Source organism: Myotis daubentonii, chromosome 12 (genome assembly GCF_963259705.1).
Source record: "Myotis daubentonii chromosome 12, mMyoDau2.1, whole genome shotgun sequence".
Lineage (NCBI taxonomy): Eukaryota > Metazoa > Chordata > Mammalia > Chiroptera > Vespertilionidae > Myotis > Myotis daubentonii.
In genome coordinates this window covers 35265541-35279160 of record NC_081851.1, presented here as the reverse complement: position 1 = coordinate 35279160, position 13620 = coordinate 35265541, and the positions used below count along the sequence as shown (strand labels likewise).

The 13620-nt window shown below is 55.3% G+C and overlaps 1 protein-coding gene across 7 annotated transcripts in view; it reads left to right on the top strand.

The window, feature by feature from the left end:
- Nucleotides 1–13620, top strand: part of TET3 (tet methylcytosine dioxygenase 3) — an 86806-nt gene that overhangs the window by 37047 nt on the left and 36139 nt on the right. For 6 of the 7 annotated variants that reach the window (XM_059659393.1, XM_059659392.1, XM_059659394.1 and 3 more), the window contains one exon: nucleotides 11209–13339. In XM_059659393.1, the coding sequence (XP_059515376.1) occupies nucleotides 11209–13339 (2131 nt within the window). The remainder of the gene's footprint in view (nucleotides 1–11208; nucleotides 13340–13620) is intronic. The other variant, XM_059659397.1, reaches the window with a different exon arrangement.

The window sequence follows — 13620 nt, the reverse complement described above, 5'->3', positions numbered from 1 at the left end:
TCGTGTCTATACTGTATGGGTTTTAATGACTGTATAATGTTCTACTGAGTCGTGTCGTCATTGATGAAACTGTCGCCCTCATTCTGAGTTTTCAGCCTTCACCAATGTGTCCCTGACACATTATCTATACCTGTGTATGTGCTTGCCTATTTTTTTGTTTGTTTATTTCTACTACTCGAACCCAAGGAGAAAAGATTGAAGTTGTGAATTCGCAGGCACCCTGGCCTGGGAGTTTGAGGCTCAGTGGACTGAGTATGAGTCCGACAGTGTTGTGCTGGGCTGAAAGCAGAGAGGAGCAAGCCTCCTCCTGCGATTGTCCCCGCAAGAAATAAGTGAAGAGAAAATGGGAAGAAGGCAGGTCTGAACTACTCTGAGGAGGAGCCGCTGGCAGAGCTGGGTTCTGCTTGCACATGGAGACGCGGAGATGAAGCCGGCAAAGGTGACGGGAGGGCGTTCTCAGGATGCCCGGGAGAATGACTCTTCCCATGACTTTTAAAGAAGGGATATCCAGAGGAGTTGTTGCTGGGAAAGGGGTCAGACGCTACGGTAGGCTTTCAGTGTGTTGTGCTTAGTGGCATCCAGTTGGGGAAGTGTCTGGTAGCTGGGGAGCTTGAGTAGCAATCCAGGGGGAAGGAAGCCTTGGGCTATTGGTGCCTGCTGAGCATGGGAGCCTTGGGTGGAAGTGAGGTTTCCAGGAGAGCTTTGAGGGCGAGTGGGGAGGGAGGAGAGCTCTGCTGGGGGGGGGGGGGCGTGTGGGAGGACCAGGGTCCTATGGAGGGAGGTGGGGGTGGGCAGGAGGGAGCGGGACTCCCCGGCCCTTCCTCATCACCCCTGACCCTCAGGGAGAAGAGAATGGATGAGGAGGGGCCGGGGTGCCCGTCCCTTTGCTCTCCAGCAGTGCAGACAAGACTTTGAGATGGACATGTACAAGAACCCACATTACGGGCATCTTTCCGTTTTCTGGGCTGACAGAGCGTCAGGGGCTGTGGATAATGAGGGTCTACGCCGAGGTGTGTTGTGTGATTTTTCCAGGGATTTAGGGTAAATAGAATGTGTCCACACCCCCTTATGGACAGCACCCGGCTTCCCTGAATGGCCCTTCCCCCTTTCCATTCCTAGCCCTGTTCCATAAATAGGGGTTATGACTGATGGGTGAAGGCTGCTCTGCCAAAAATTATTTTTCTCTCCAGATTTTTGGGTGGTGGCTTAAAGATTCATCTCTTTGTAGGAAAGACATTTAAGTCCTCAAACTCCCTCGGCAGGGGTCCAAGTGAGCGGCGGAAGTCCGCAGTGATAGAGTCTCCTGCGCCTGTGGGAGCTTGTTCTCCAGGAGAGAGGACCCCGGCAGCGCGGGGGCCCCCACATCAGCTCCGGTGCTGGATTCCGCGTTTGCCACTTGCCAGCGGCCCCGGGAGTGTTAGTTCATCTCTGTCTCACTCGTTCACCCACCAAAGTGGATGCTGGCTTGTGTGTGGGAAGACTCGAAAGGTCACATTTAAACGTAAAAGTGCTTACTGAGCCCGGCGTTTACCACCCAGCTCTCCAAACTGTTGGCTGCCCTCATCACGGTGGTGCTCCAGCCCTCGCCCTTCGGACACACCTGAACGGCCAGTGGGTTGTGTGGGGTCCGGGGCACCTTCAGGGGCAGCGCACGGGGCCGTTTAGTCAAGGTCAGTGGACTTGATGTTGGCAGCGTTTCCTCTCTCGTGTCCTCAGAGTTTCAGACTTTTGGGTAGGAGGTGAGCGGTGAGAGCTGGATGCGAGCCCGGCTGGGTGGAGCTGCGGGAATCCCCGCCCTCGCTGGGAACCGCTGGGGGCTTTTCTGGCCGTGAGACGTGCATTGCGTGGCCTGGGCCATGGCCCCAGTTCTGCTGCATGGGACGGGGGAGGGGTGCGCACGTGTGTGCGCGCACGTGTGTGCGTGCGTGCATGTGTGTGCGTGCGTGCATGTGTGTGTGCGTGCACTGGGGGGGAGGCGTGCGGGGAGGGGGCCCTTGCGGCTGGCCGAGGGCCGCCCTGGCCGAGGGCCGCCCCCGCGTCCTGACCTGCTTCTCCAGTGCTGGCGGCTTTGCAGCAGCTGCTGCTCCTTGCGCCAGGCCTCAGATGTGGTCGGCGCGATTTCCTCCCGCTGGCCCCCGGCCGCGCCACCGGCTGCTGGAGACCGGGCTTCCGTCAGCGCTGGCTCCCTCCTCCTCCCGCGGCTCCCAGGCTTCCCCCACCCCCACCCCCACCCCCACCCCCACCCCCACCCTTCCTGCCACGGCCGCCTTCTGGGAGGGCCGAGCTGTTGGGGGCGGGGGTTCGTGTGGTCGGAGTCGGAGGGCTGCGGAGCTCAGCAAGTCACAGAGCACTTTTAAGGGGCGGGGATGTTTTCAGGCTCAGTGCCCCACCTCGACCAGACACTCATCTTGCAGAATATTTCTTCTTTCCGCACATGTGTGCGTGTGTGTGTGTGTGTGTGTGTGTGTGTGTGTGTGTGTGTTGTAACACAAACAACTCTTCTAGCAACAGGAATAGCAAGAAAGAAAAGTCACGCAGGAATTGCTCTCCCCGAAGCGCCCTTCAGTGCTTGCTGGAAGCAGGCAGAGTTAGTTGTGCGGAGCGTCAGGTGGGGTGGAGGTAACTATTCTTCAGCTGCCCCGCCCCGGATAGAAGTGAAATGCCTGCTCCACTCTGTAGGCTGTGAACCACAGGCTGCTCACGCGCATTTCCCCTCCGCGTGCTGCGTGCGCATTGTTAATGGCATGGAATTCTTAAGCTGGGCAACATTTTGAATCCTGTTTCTTTTTTTCCACTTCAAATAGTGTAAACACTTCCCCTGTCATAAAAACCCTCAGCATCAGTACAGGGATATTCTCGAGTTTCCTTTTCTTATTTAAGGCTTTTTCCTGTTTTTAATGTGTCCGTATTCTATATCATTTTAAGCAGTTCTACCTTTACTGATGAAATAGTATACAGTGTAATTTTTCTGATGTGTAATTTGAAACATATACCCGGCATGCCTCTTTTTATTGTGCCCTGCTTTACTGAGCTTCACAGATGTTGCGTTTTATTTAAATTTTTTTGTTAATCTTCACCCGAGGATATTTTTTTCCATTGATTTTTAGAAAGAGTGGAAGGGAGGGAGGAAGGGAGAAACATCTGTGTGAGAAAGATACATCCATTGGTTGCCTCCCCCATGCGCCCTGACCAGGGCCCTGGATGGAACCTGCAACCCAGGTACCTGCCCTTGACAGGGAATCTAACCCTTGACCCTCCGGTGCACAGGCCAACACTCTAACCATTGAACACACTGGCCACCCCCCCCCCCTTTATTTTTTTACTAATTGAAGACAAGATCCTCCACCAAAAAGATATGACACTCTTTATTGCGGTGGTTTGGAACCAAACCTGCAGTATCTCTGAGGTATGCCTGCATGTTAAACAGATGAAAAATAATAATAAACACATGTGAATTCCCTACCCAAGTTAAGAGCTAAAATGTTGCCAACTAACTGAAATGTGGGTATTTTCCCCAACCTGTGCCCCCTTTTCACCTCCAGAGTTAACCACTACCTTGACTTTTGTGTTTATCGTTCCCTTGCTTTTAAGAAATGAGAAAAATCTCAAACAAGTTTGAATTTCATGCTTTATATTTAAATGATACATTTAATTTTTTTTGTTTGAGCTTTTCAGAATGGGCAGATTGTAATCTTTTGGAACTTGCTTTTTAAAAAAATATTTTTTTACTAATTTCAGAGAGGGAGGGAGGGAGACAGACAGAGACAGACAGACATCAGTGATGGAAAGAATCATCGATTGGTTGCCTCCTGCACCAGCCCCCAGTTGGGAATCGAGCCCGCAACCCTGGCATGTGCCCTGACTGGGAGTCAAACGGTGATCTCCTTGTTCATTGGTTGACGCTAAACCATTTAGCCACACTGACCTGGGCGAAGCTTGCTTTTTTTTTTTTCTCTCCCAAGTTGAGTGTAGTTTCTGAGGTTCATTCATTTTTCTGTGGTTCATTCATTTGCACTGCTGTAAAATATTTCATTGTCCATTCTGTGGTTGGTGGACACTTCAAATATGTCTCCAATGTGGTTGTCATGCATCATGCTGCTGCGAGCATTGTGCACACATCTCCTGATGCATGTGTGCACAGATTGTCTAGGAGTGGAATTGTGGAACCATGGGATACATGAATGTTCAACATTAGAAGGTAACACCACAGACCTTTCCAGAATGGTTGCTCTGTTATGCCCTCTGCCAGGGGTGTATTAGAAAAAGTTTCTGCTGAACACCACCAGCACTTGGTGGTGAACTGAAATGCCCTTTTATGGTGCTTACTACGTTGCTGGTAAGTGTTGTTAGTGTTCTTCAGATATTGATTTGTTTAATCTTCATGACAACCCTTGTGATTAGGCACTATTATTAAGCCCCAATTTTCAGATGAAGAAATATAGCACAGAAAGGTTAACTGTTAACCAAAAATTTACTGATGAAGCAATGAGGCACAGAGAGGGAAAGTAACTTGCCCAAAGTCACAGAGCTAGTAAGCAGTGGGGGCAAGATTTGAACTAAACATTCTAAATTCTATATACTGGATATAAAATAGAATCTCACAGTGGCTTTATTTTGTATTTCTCTGATTACTAATGAAGTGAGCGTTCTTTTCAGATATTTATTTCCCATTCTCTTTTCATGAACTATAATGAAATATTTAAAAACCATTCAGGGTGCTTAGGTTACCTGTAATTCTTTACTATTAATGCTTCTGGGAAAATCTTTGGCACATGTAACTTCTTTATTTCTTCTGTTCCTTATATATTTTTTGTTTACATTTCCTGAAGTGAGATTAAGAGTGGTACTTAGTGGTTAAAAATGGCTGTGCTCTTCTGGATTCCTGTGTGATCTTGGGAAAGTTACTTAACCTCTCTGTGTTGTGTCCTCATCAATAGAGAAAAGTCTCTACCTTGTAGGAGTTTGTGGTGATTGGAGGAGACAAATGAGTGTGCGGTGATTAGCATAATAATTCGATACGTGACAAAAGCGTTTTATCAGGGTTATGTGGAGACTTTTCCTGGTCCCCCCTCCTCTTTTCCTGTCTTCCCTGAAACCATATTAATTACTGTTGGGTCAGAAGGCATGAACAGTCACAGTCCTATGCTTCTGACTGCTATGCTGGCCTCAGGGAATTTGGCCTCGGTCCAGCCTTTTCCTGAGCATCACCCTAGCTGTTGTGTGAGATCTGCTCTGTTTGTCCATTTTGTAGAAGGAGACTGTCTTACTGATATGTACCTAGTAACCACAGGAACTAGTAGTACCTCCCCTCACCTCACACAAGAATCCTCTCTGCCCGCACATGACAGTCTCGAGAAGTTAGACATGACCCTCGAGGTTTGCTATCTGCAGAGAGAGTTTGGTGTGGAGAGTGCAGACACAGAACCGGCTGGCAGTGTACACACACTCTCGCTGACACAACACAGGCCAGTGTGCACATCCTCTTAGGGGTTCCCCTACAAGTCCCTTTCCTCTCTCAGCGTTTTCATCAATAAACCCCAGATCCTCTGAGGACATGAATAATGGATCAAATCTAGACAGACTATGCCATGAATACAGGCCATGTGCTGTTAGAGGAGGGGGCTGTCCATTTGGGGGAGGGGAAGAAGGAATGGGGTTTGCGCGGAGGTGGCACTGAGCCTCTAGGACCGGGGGGGGGGGGGGGGGGGGGGGGAAGCCCAGCTCCTGGGCCAGTGGCTGGAGGGATGGAAGAGCTGAGCCCGTGGTGCTGGGGGCCAGGAAAGCACTGGGTGGGGTTCATCGGGCAGCTGGGTGGGGAGCAGCCACCGCGATCTTGGTCCCCTGAGAATTCACTCTTGGAGATTCCCCTGTAGGGGATGTGCCCAGACCGGCCTGCTTCCTGGCCACTGGCAGGCTGACTGCAGACTTACTTGTTCATCATGGATGAAAACACCTTCTAGCACCTGTTCCTCCTACAGTGGTGCCTAACTGCAGGGGGCCAGCAGAGCAGCCGTGGGGACTCTGTGCTCCGAGAACTTCCCCTTTCCTGGCGGCCCTAGGAAGGGATGGTCCATGCGGACTTTGATCTCAAGATAGCAGCCTTTACTTCGCACACCCTCCCCTTTCTCTGTCGTAGGGGAGTGCTGATCTAGCTTTGATGTGCTGCTCCTCAGAGTCAGGAAAGACTCGGAAAACCGGGTGGTGTTTCTGTAGCTCTCCTGGTGTTATGGACCAAAAGAGGTGTCTAGGGAGTGGCGTTCCACACTTCTCCAGCCTTGCCTGGCATCTGAGGGCCTTGGGAGTCCCTCGGTGGGGAGGGCAGGCCGTTGTTGAGTGCCTGCGGACGTCTGGGGGCCAGCTGTGGGAATTGAGGAGCATAAGGAAGGAGTTGGCTGTAGAGCAGGTGGGGCCTTGGGAGTCCTGCCCAGGGAGGGTGCAGGGACAGGTTCCAACAGAGGTTCCTGGACCCCCGGGGAATCCTGGGGCTGGGGTTGGTGATGCTGTGTGCACATGTGGGTCGGGTCTCTTGGGTCTGAAGAGAGCATTTACTCCGCTGTCTTCCAGTTACAAACCCCTTCTGTCCCCAGATGAGGGAAGTGCACCCTCATCCTGAGCAAGACCAAGCCTGGGATGGGCCAGAGCCCTTTGGGGATCCTGTGGACAGGAAGAGACCTGGGAAGGCTGGAGGGCAGGGCTCGGGGAGGGCAGGGCAGGGTTGTGTAAGACGGGCCAGAGCTGACACCTTGGTCGGCCTCTCTGCGGAGCGGGGGGCGGGCTGTTCCAAGATCAGTTGGCAGGTTCCTGAGGCCGTGTGGCGAAGGCGTTCCTGATGGCACTGGCCGTGTCAGGCCTCTGTGCGTGTACGGGGACACGGGCCATCACAGACGAGGCCGCTCACTCCGCCCAGGCTCTGTGGCCGTCCTCTCCGAGAGCTGTGGTGCAGAGGCTGTACCAGCCGGGGTCGGGGGGAAGAAGCCGCGGTTCATTCTGAACACACAGGAGCCCTCCGCGAGGGTCTGCAGGGGTGATGGGAGCCTCGGCCCTCAGGCGCTCCCAGTGTAGCCGGTCATGCCCTCTAAGGAAGGGGTCCCCGACGGGAGGGGTGCTGGCTGCAGGCTCGGGCTCAGACCCTGTGGTGGGCAGGACTGCTCAAGGGGGACTTTGTCAGCAGGGGGTTGATTCTGTTCCCTGTCTCACCCTCTACATTGACTCATTTGTCTGCAGACGACGCTTCACCCCTGGCTCTCTGCTCTTGCCTTCATCCAGACCCTTATTATCACTGACCTGGAGAGTGGAGTTAGTCTCCCCAATGGCCTTCAGGCCCCAACCTTCACCTCTGCAGTCCTTGCTCTGCTGGGACACTTGAGTGCCCCTCCTGAGATGGAAATCGCTCTATTGTATTCACGCGGTGAGCCACACACCTGCTGTCCCCACACTGGAGGCCCCCCATATGCCCAGCAGCTTGCCCTTCCCCAGGCTGCCAGGCCTGAGGATTCCGGGCCTTTGCAATGCCCCGTCCCCCACCCGGAATTCCTCCTCCTCCCCCTCCTCCAGACCCCCTGCCCATCTTCTGAGCCTCATCGTGAAGGTTACTTCGAGGTGAAACCTTTGTCGACACGTTCACCCTCCCAGAGAGAAGTGACGCTCCTCCCCCTGTGCCCCTCCCCCACCGTGACCCTTGTATAGACTGTTTCTACTGCACTGATATGCTCTAGGGGCGTGTGTGTGTTTATGGGGCTTTTTCTTGCCTGTCACCTTATAAACTTGTTAATGCTCCTAAAATAATCGATCTGGTCTATTGTTCGATAAGAAGCCACCCCAAGACGTAGTGGCAAAGAGACAGCAGTCATTGTGTTATGCTCTCAGAGCCTGTAGATCCAGAATCAGAACGGAGACAGGGGGGGGGGGGGGGATGGGTTGCTGGTCTCTGTTCCTTGATGTTTAAGGCATCAGCTAGGAGGGCTCCAGAGCTAGTGGCACGCGCAGGCTGGACTGGAACCCTCCCAGGGCCACTTCGCTCACACGTTTGACAGGTGGTGCCAGCTGTTGGCTGGGACCCCAGCTGGGATTGTCAGCCGGCACCTACAGGCGGCCTTTCCGTGCGGCCTGGGTTTCCTCACAGCCCGGTGGCTGGGCTCCAGGAGGAAGAGTCCCAAGAGACCAGGCAGAAGCTGTCTGGCCTTGTGTAGTCCAGCTTTAAAGGCCATGTAGTGTCGCTTCCACCGTTGTCACAGGCCCGCCTGGATTCAAGCGGAGGGATGCATGTGGGACAGAGGGTTGTAGTGGCCATCTTTGGAAAATAAAGCCCGTCGCACACGCTAAGCACTGGGTGCATGCAAATGGTAGTTTTAAAATGTGAGGGCTGAGTAGGGAAGAGTTGTGAAATTGGAGGCTGGGGGTGTGTGAGGGAGGGTGAGATATGATCAACAATAGATTGTAGGAGAAAAGATTCTGTGTGTGGGGCGGGGGGGGGGGGGGGACCTGGGTATGTAGAGTTGCTTAAAGGAGCCACTGTCAGGTTGGAAAATTTAAAAATATGCATACAAAAAATAAATAAAATAAAAATGTGCATACACACCAAGGCCCAAATGAGGAGAGCAGGAACAGAAAGGGAGAGAAGGGAGAGAGAGGCATCCATGTGTAGAGTTGTTTGGGTCTGGTGCCCGGTGTGTTGGAAGAGCCTGGATGGTGCTTGGGTTGGGGACATTGGTGAGTGCGGGGGCACTGGCAGAAATAGGAGGGTTGGAGCAGGAGCTGCTGGAGGTGGGGAGGGGATTCAGTTCCATTGTAGATGAGCTGCCTCCCGTTCCAGGGGTTGGAGTTCATGGAGGTCAGCTGAGAGGTGCAGACAGAGGGCGGCTAGTGAGGCGCATCCCCAGAACGTGGTTGCTGAACCCCGGGGGAGTGGCAATTGAGGCAGAAACTGGGGAGGGGTACAAGCCTTGGGGCCTGTCTGAGCTGGGAATCTGAAAGGGCCTACACTGGCCCCACCCTCCCCCTCCAGCGCTCTCCCGCCTCCCTGCCCACAGCCACCATCACCACGCAACTATGATAGAACTTTAAGACTTTAAAAAAGGTGCAAGAAGAGTATCGGGAACTCCCACAGACCCACATTTTTTTACATTTTGCCTTACTGGCTTTATCATCTTCTCTGTGCGTGTCTATTTTTACATATGGATATACGGTCATGCACTGCATGGCATTTCGGCTAACGATGGGCCCCATAGGCGAATGCGGGGGTATACCGTATGGCCTGGGTGTGTAGCAGGCGACACCATCTAGGTTTGTGCAGGTGCACACGACAATGTTTGCACAATGACAGCATCACCTACTGACACATTTCTCAGAGCATATCCCCGTCATGAAGTGGCTGGTGACTGTATTCTTTTGTGAACCATCGGAAATTAAGCTGGAGATACGGTGAAACTTTACTCATAAGTACTTCAGTGTGTGTGTGTGCTAAGGACAAGGACCAGGGTGTGATGATCCCAGTCAAGAAGACTCAGGTGGACACAGTATGGTCTTCTTCGTATCCAAATTCAAATTCCAACCATCGTCCCAGTGACGTACTTTATGGCCACTCCCCCCCCCAGTCCGAGGTCTAACCCGTGAGCAGGCATATTGCTGTCCTGTCTCCGTAGTCTCGTGGAAGCCGGGAGAGATGTGTCTGTCTTTGCAGTTTTTGAAGAGGACAGTCCCGGTGCTTTCTGGCATGCCCTCTGTTTGAGTTAGCCTGGCGTTTCCTCGTGATTAGGTTTGGGCGATAGGTTTTAGCTGGAGTTCTGTGTGACTGGTGTTATATCCTTCTCCGTACAGCATATCAGAAGGCACGTGCTGCTTGCCCGATATTTGTGACGATAACTTGGTAAAGGTGGCGTCTCTCAGACTTCCTCCTCAGGAACCTTACCTGGGGCTGTTCTCACTCAGGGCCCTGAAAGCTGGAGTCAACACTTGCCCTTTTCCCACCGGTTGCCACCTTCCCCTGATGGCAAGTTTCCTCCAGGATCACCAGCAAGTGCGAGGAGTGTGTCAGGAGGCTCCGCTGGCCAGGAAACTGGAATTTAGAATTTCTTAAAGTTGCTGTGGTAATGAAGTAACTTTTGAGGACAGTGTTTTGAGACCATGTATACATCCTGTGCCTCATCAAGCTTTCACCTGCTAGTTGCAGCATGCGTGGATTCGTGCACCGGTGGGGTCCCTCAGCCTGGCCTGCAATCCAGGACACCCCGGGGATGTCGGAGAGCTGGTTTTGGCCCCATCCCTGGAGGCCTGATCCAGACAGGAGGGAGCCTAATCTTGTGCGTTGAGCGGCTGTTCCCTGGTGGTCAGTGCTCATCATAGCGACCACTTCACGGGTCGCGTTCGGTCGCTTAGGCCATATAGTTGGCATTCTACTAGACGGAAGGGCTTTCCTCTCTGGAGGGATGAATCTTGCAACCTCGATTCTGCATCTCTGTATTAGCTTTTCACTGTCCGGGCTGGGCCCCCGGACTTGCCCCCGCCCCCGGCCGTGTGCTTTGGTGACATCAACTTCCTGGGCTTGGGGTGGGGCCTGGATCTTCCTCCAAGCAGTAACGGGCTTGTCATCCGCAGGACTGGCTCAGCATGGGGCAGAACACTGCCAGGTCCGGTCGTCAGTGTTTCCCTCGGGCCTGGCACTGGGCTTAAGGAAGCACAGTGATGGGTAAAGGGAAGAGCTGTGGTTTCCTTCCCACTGAGAAGCTCTGGCTGACCCCCTGTCCTGGCTAAGTGTGTTCGTCTAGTCAAATAGGTCACGCATGTTTTACACTTACAGCACATTGTCACCTGGTGTGCTCGGGGAGCCTTCTTTCTGACAAAAATATAAAACCAACATGGTCCTGGCGTCACCTGGGGCATTGGGAGCTCCAGGCCTTTCTGTGTGTCCTTAATAAACGCTTAGTGTCAGGGCAGCCTTGTCAGTGTGATGGGTCTGAGGCTCCAAAACGCCTGAGCAACATTCAGAATTCCGTGCCAGGAGCCCTTAAAGATCTGCCTTCTCTCTTCACGGGTGCAGCTGGCGGGGAAAGGAGACGGGGGGCCATGGGCCGAGGTTCAGGGTATGTCGGGGGCAGAGAGTTTGCCAGAAAAGCAGGGTCGGGTGTGCATCTGAGTGGTGGGAAGCAGAGTAAGCTGTTCCGATATTATGACTCATCTTTTTCCCTTTTCTTCCTCTCTCTCTCTCTCCAGACAGGCTCAGAGCTCAGCCCAGTTGATGGACCTGCTCCAGGTCAGATGGACTCAGGGCCAGTGTACCATGGGGACTCCAGGCAGCTAAGCGCCTCAGGGGCGCCGGTCAATGGTGCTAGAGAACCCGCTGGACCCAGCCTGCTGGGGGCTGGAGGTCCTTGGCGAGTAGACCAGAAGCCCGACTGGGACGCGACCCCAGGCCCAGCTCACACCGCTCGCCTGGAAGATGCCCACGACCTGGTGGCCTTTTCGGCTGTGGCCGAAGCCGTGTCCTCTTACGGGGCCCTTAGCACCCGGCTCTATGAAACCTTCAACCGTGAGATGAATCGCGAGGCGGGGAACAACAGCAGGGGACCCCGGCCAGGGCCCGAGAGCTGCTCGGCCGGCAGCGAAGACCTGGACACGCTGCAGACAGCCCTGGCCCTCGCGCGGCATGGCATGAAGCCACCCAACTGCAACTGCGACGGCCCGGAATGCCCTGACTACCTCGAGTGGCTGGAGGGGAAGATCAAGTCTGTGGTCGTGGAGGGAGGGGAGGACCGGCCCCGGCTCCCAGGGACTCTGCCCCCTAGTGAGGCCAGCCTCCCAGCACCCAGCACCAGGCCACTCCTCGCCTCGGAGGTCCCCCAGATCCCTCCCCCAGAGGGCCTGCCTCTGTCCCAGAACGCCCTGAGTATCGCCAAGGAAAAAAACATCAGCCTGCAGACCGCCATCGCCATCGAAGCGCTCACACAGCTCTCCTCCGCCCTCCCTCAGCCTTCTCACTCCGCCTCCCAGGCCTCCTGCCCGCTTCCTGAGGCCTTGTCCCCTCCTGCCGCCCCTTTCAGATCCCCCCAGTCCTACCTCCGGGCCCCCTCGTGGCCTGCGGTGCCCCCCGAAGAGCCCCCACCCTTTGTTCCTGAGAGCCCTGCCTTCCCCCCAGCAACTCCCAGAACAGAGTTTCCCGAAGCCTGGGGCACCGACACCCCACCAGCAACTCCCCGGAGCTCTTGGCCCATGCCTCGCCCCAGCCCCGACCCCATGGCTGAGCTGGAGCAGCTGTTGGGCAGTGCCAGTGATTACATCCAGTCAGTATTCAAACGGCCCGAGGCCCTGCCCACCAAGCCCAAAGTCAAGGTTGAGGCTCCCTCCTCCTCGCCAGCCCCATCCCCCGTTCTCCAAAGGGAGGCCCCCACACCATCCCCGGAGCCGAGCGCCCACCAGAAGGCCCAGGCCGCCCTGCAGCAGCACCTCCACCATAAGCGCAGCCTCTTCCTGGACCAGGCCCAGAACGCCTCCTTCCCCGCTGCCTCGGACCCGCCTGCTCCCGGCTGGTGGGCACCGTCCAGCTCACCGGTCCCCCGGCCTGCGGACAGGCCGCCCAAAGAGAAGAAGAAGAAGCCCCTGACACCCGCCGGAGGGGCCCTGGGAACGGAGAAAGCCGCTCCCGGGAGTAAGCCCAGTGTCCGGAAGCCCATTCAGATCAAGAAGTCCAGGCCCCGGGAAGCGCAGCCCCTCTTCCCGCCTCTGCGGCAGATTGTCCTGGAAGGGCTGAGGCCCCCGGCCGCCGAGGATGCGCAGGCACATCCACCTGCCCCCGCCCCTGCCTCGCAGGGCCCTGCTGCCCCCCTGCCCCCCGAACCTTCTCTTGCGCTATTTGCACCTAGTCCCTCCGGGGACAGCCTGCTGCCCCCTACTCAGGAAATGAGGTCCCCCAGCCCCATGGCAACCCTGCAGACAGGCTCTGCCGGCCCTCTCCCCCCCGCCGATGACAAGCTGGAAGAGCTCATCCGGCAATTTGAAGCTGAATTTGGGGATAGCTTTGGGCTTCCTGGCCCCCCAAATGTGCCCGTTCAGGACCCCGAGAACCAGCCAATGTGTCTCCCAGCCCCCGAGAGCCCTTTGGCTACCCGCTCCCCCAAGCAAATCAAGATCGAGTCTTCGGGAGCTGTGACCGTGCTCTCAACCACCTGCTTCCATTCAGAGGAGGGAGGCCAGGAGGCCACACCCACCAAGGCCGAGAACCCACTCACACCCACCCTCAGTGGTTTCCTGGAGTCGCCGCTGAAGTACCTGGACACACCTACCAAGAGTCTGCTGGACACACCTGCCAAGAGAGCCCAGGCCGAGTTCCCCACCTGCGACTGTGTCGGTAATGCCTCCTGGGGGCTGGGAGGGCAGAGGGTTGCGGCCCAGGCGTGGGCTCCTGGGGCTCTGTCTGTCATCTGGCAAGCACTTCCCGTGTGCCAGCCACCCCGCTGGGGGCTGGGGACGCAGAAGTGAGCTCACAGGCCAGTGGAGAAGGCATCGAAGGAGGCGAATGCTGATGCTTTGTGGTTCACGCAGGCATGTCCCCGCCGTAGAGGCAGGCACAGATGGTTTGTCACGCAGATTGAGGTCAAGGCACCGTGGAGGCCTTCCTGTGGGAGGTGG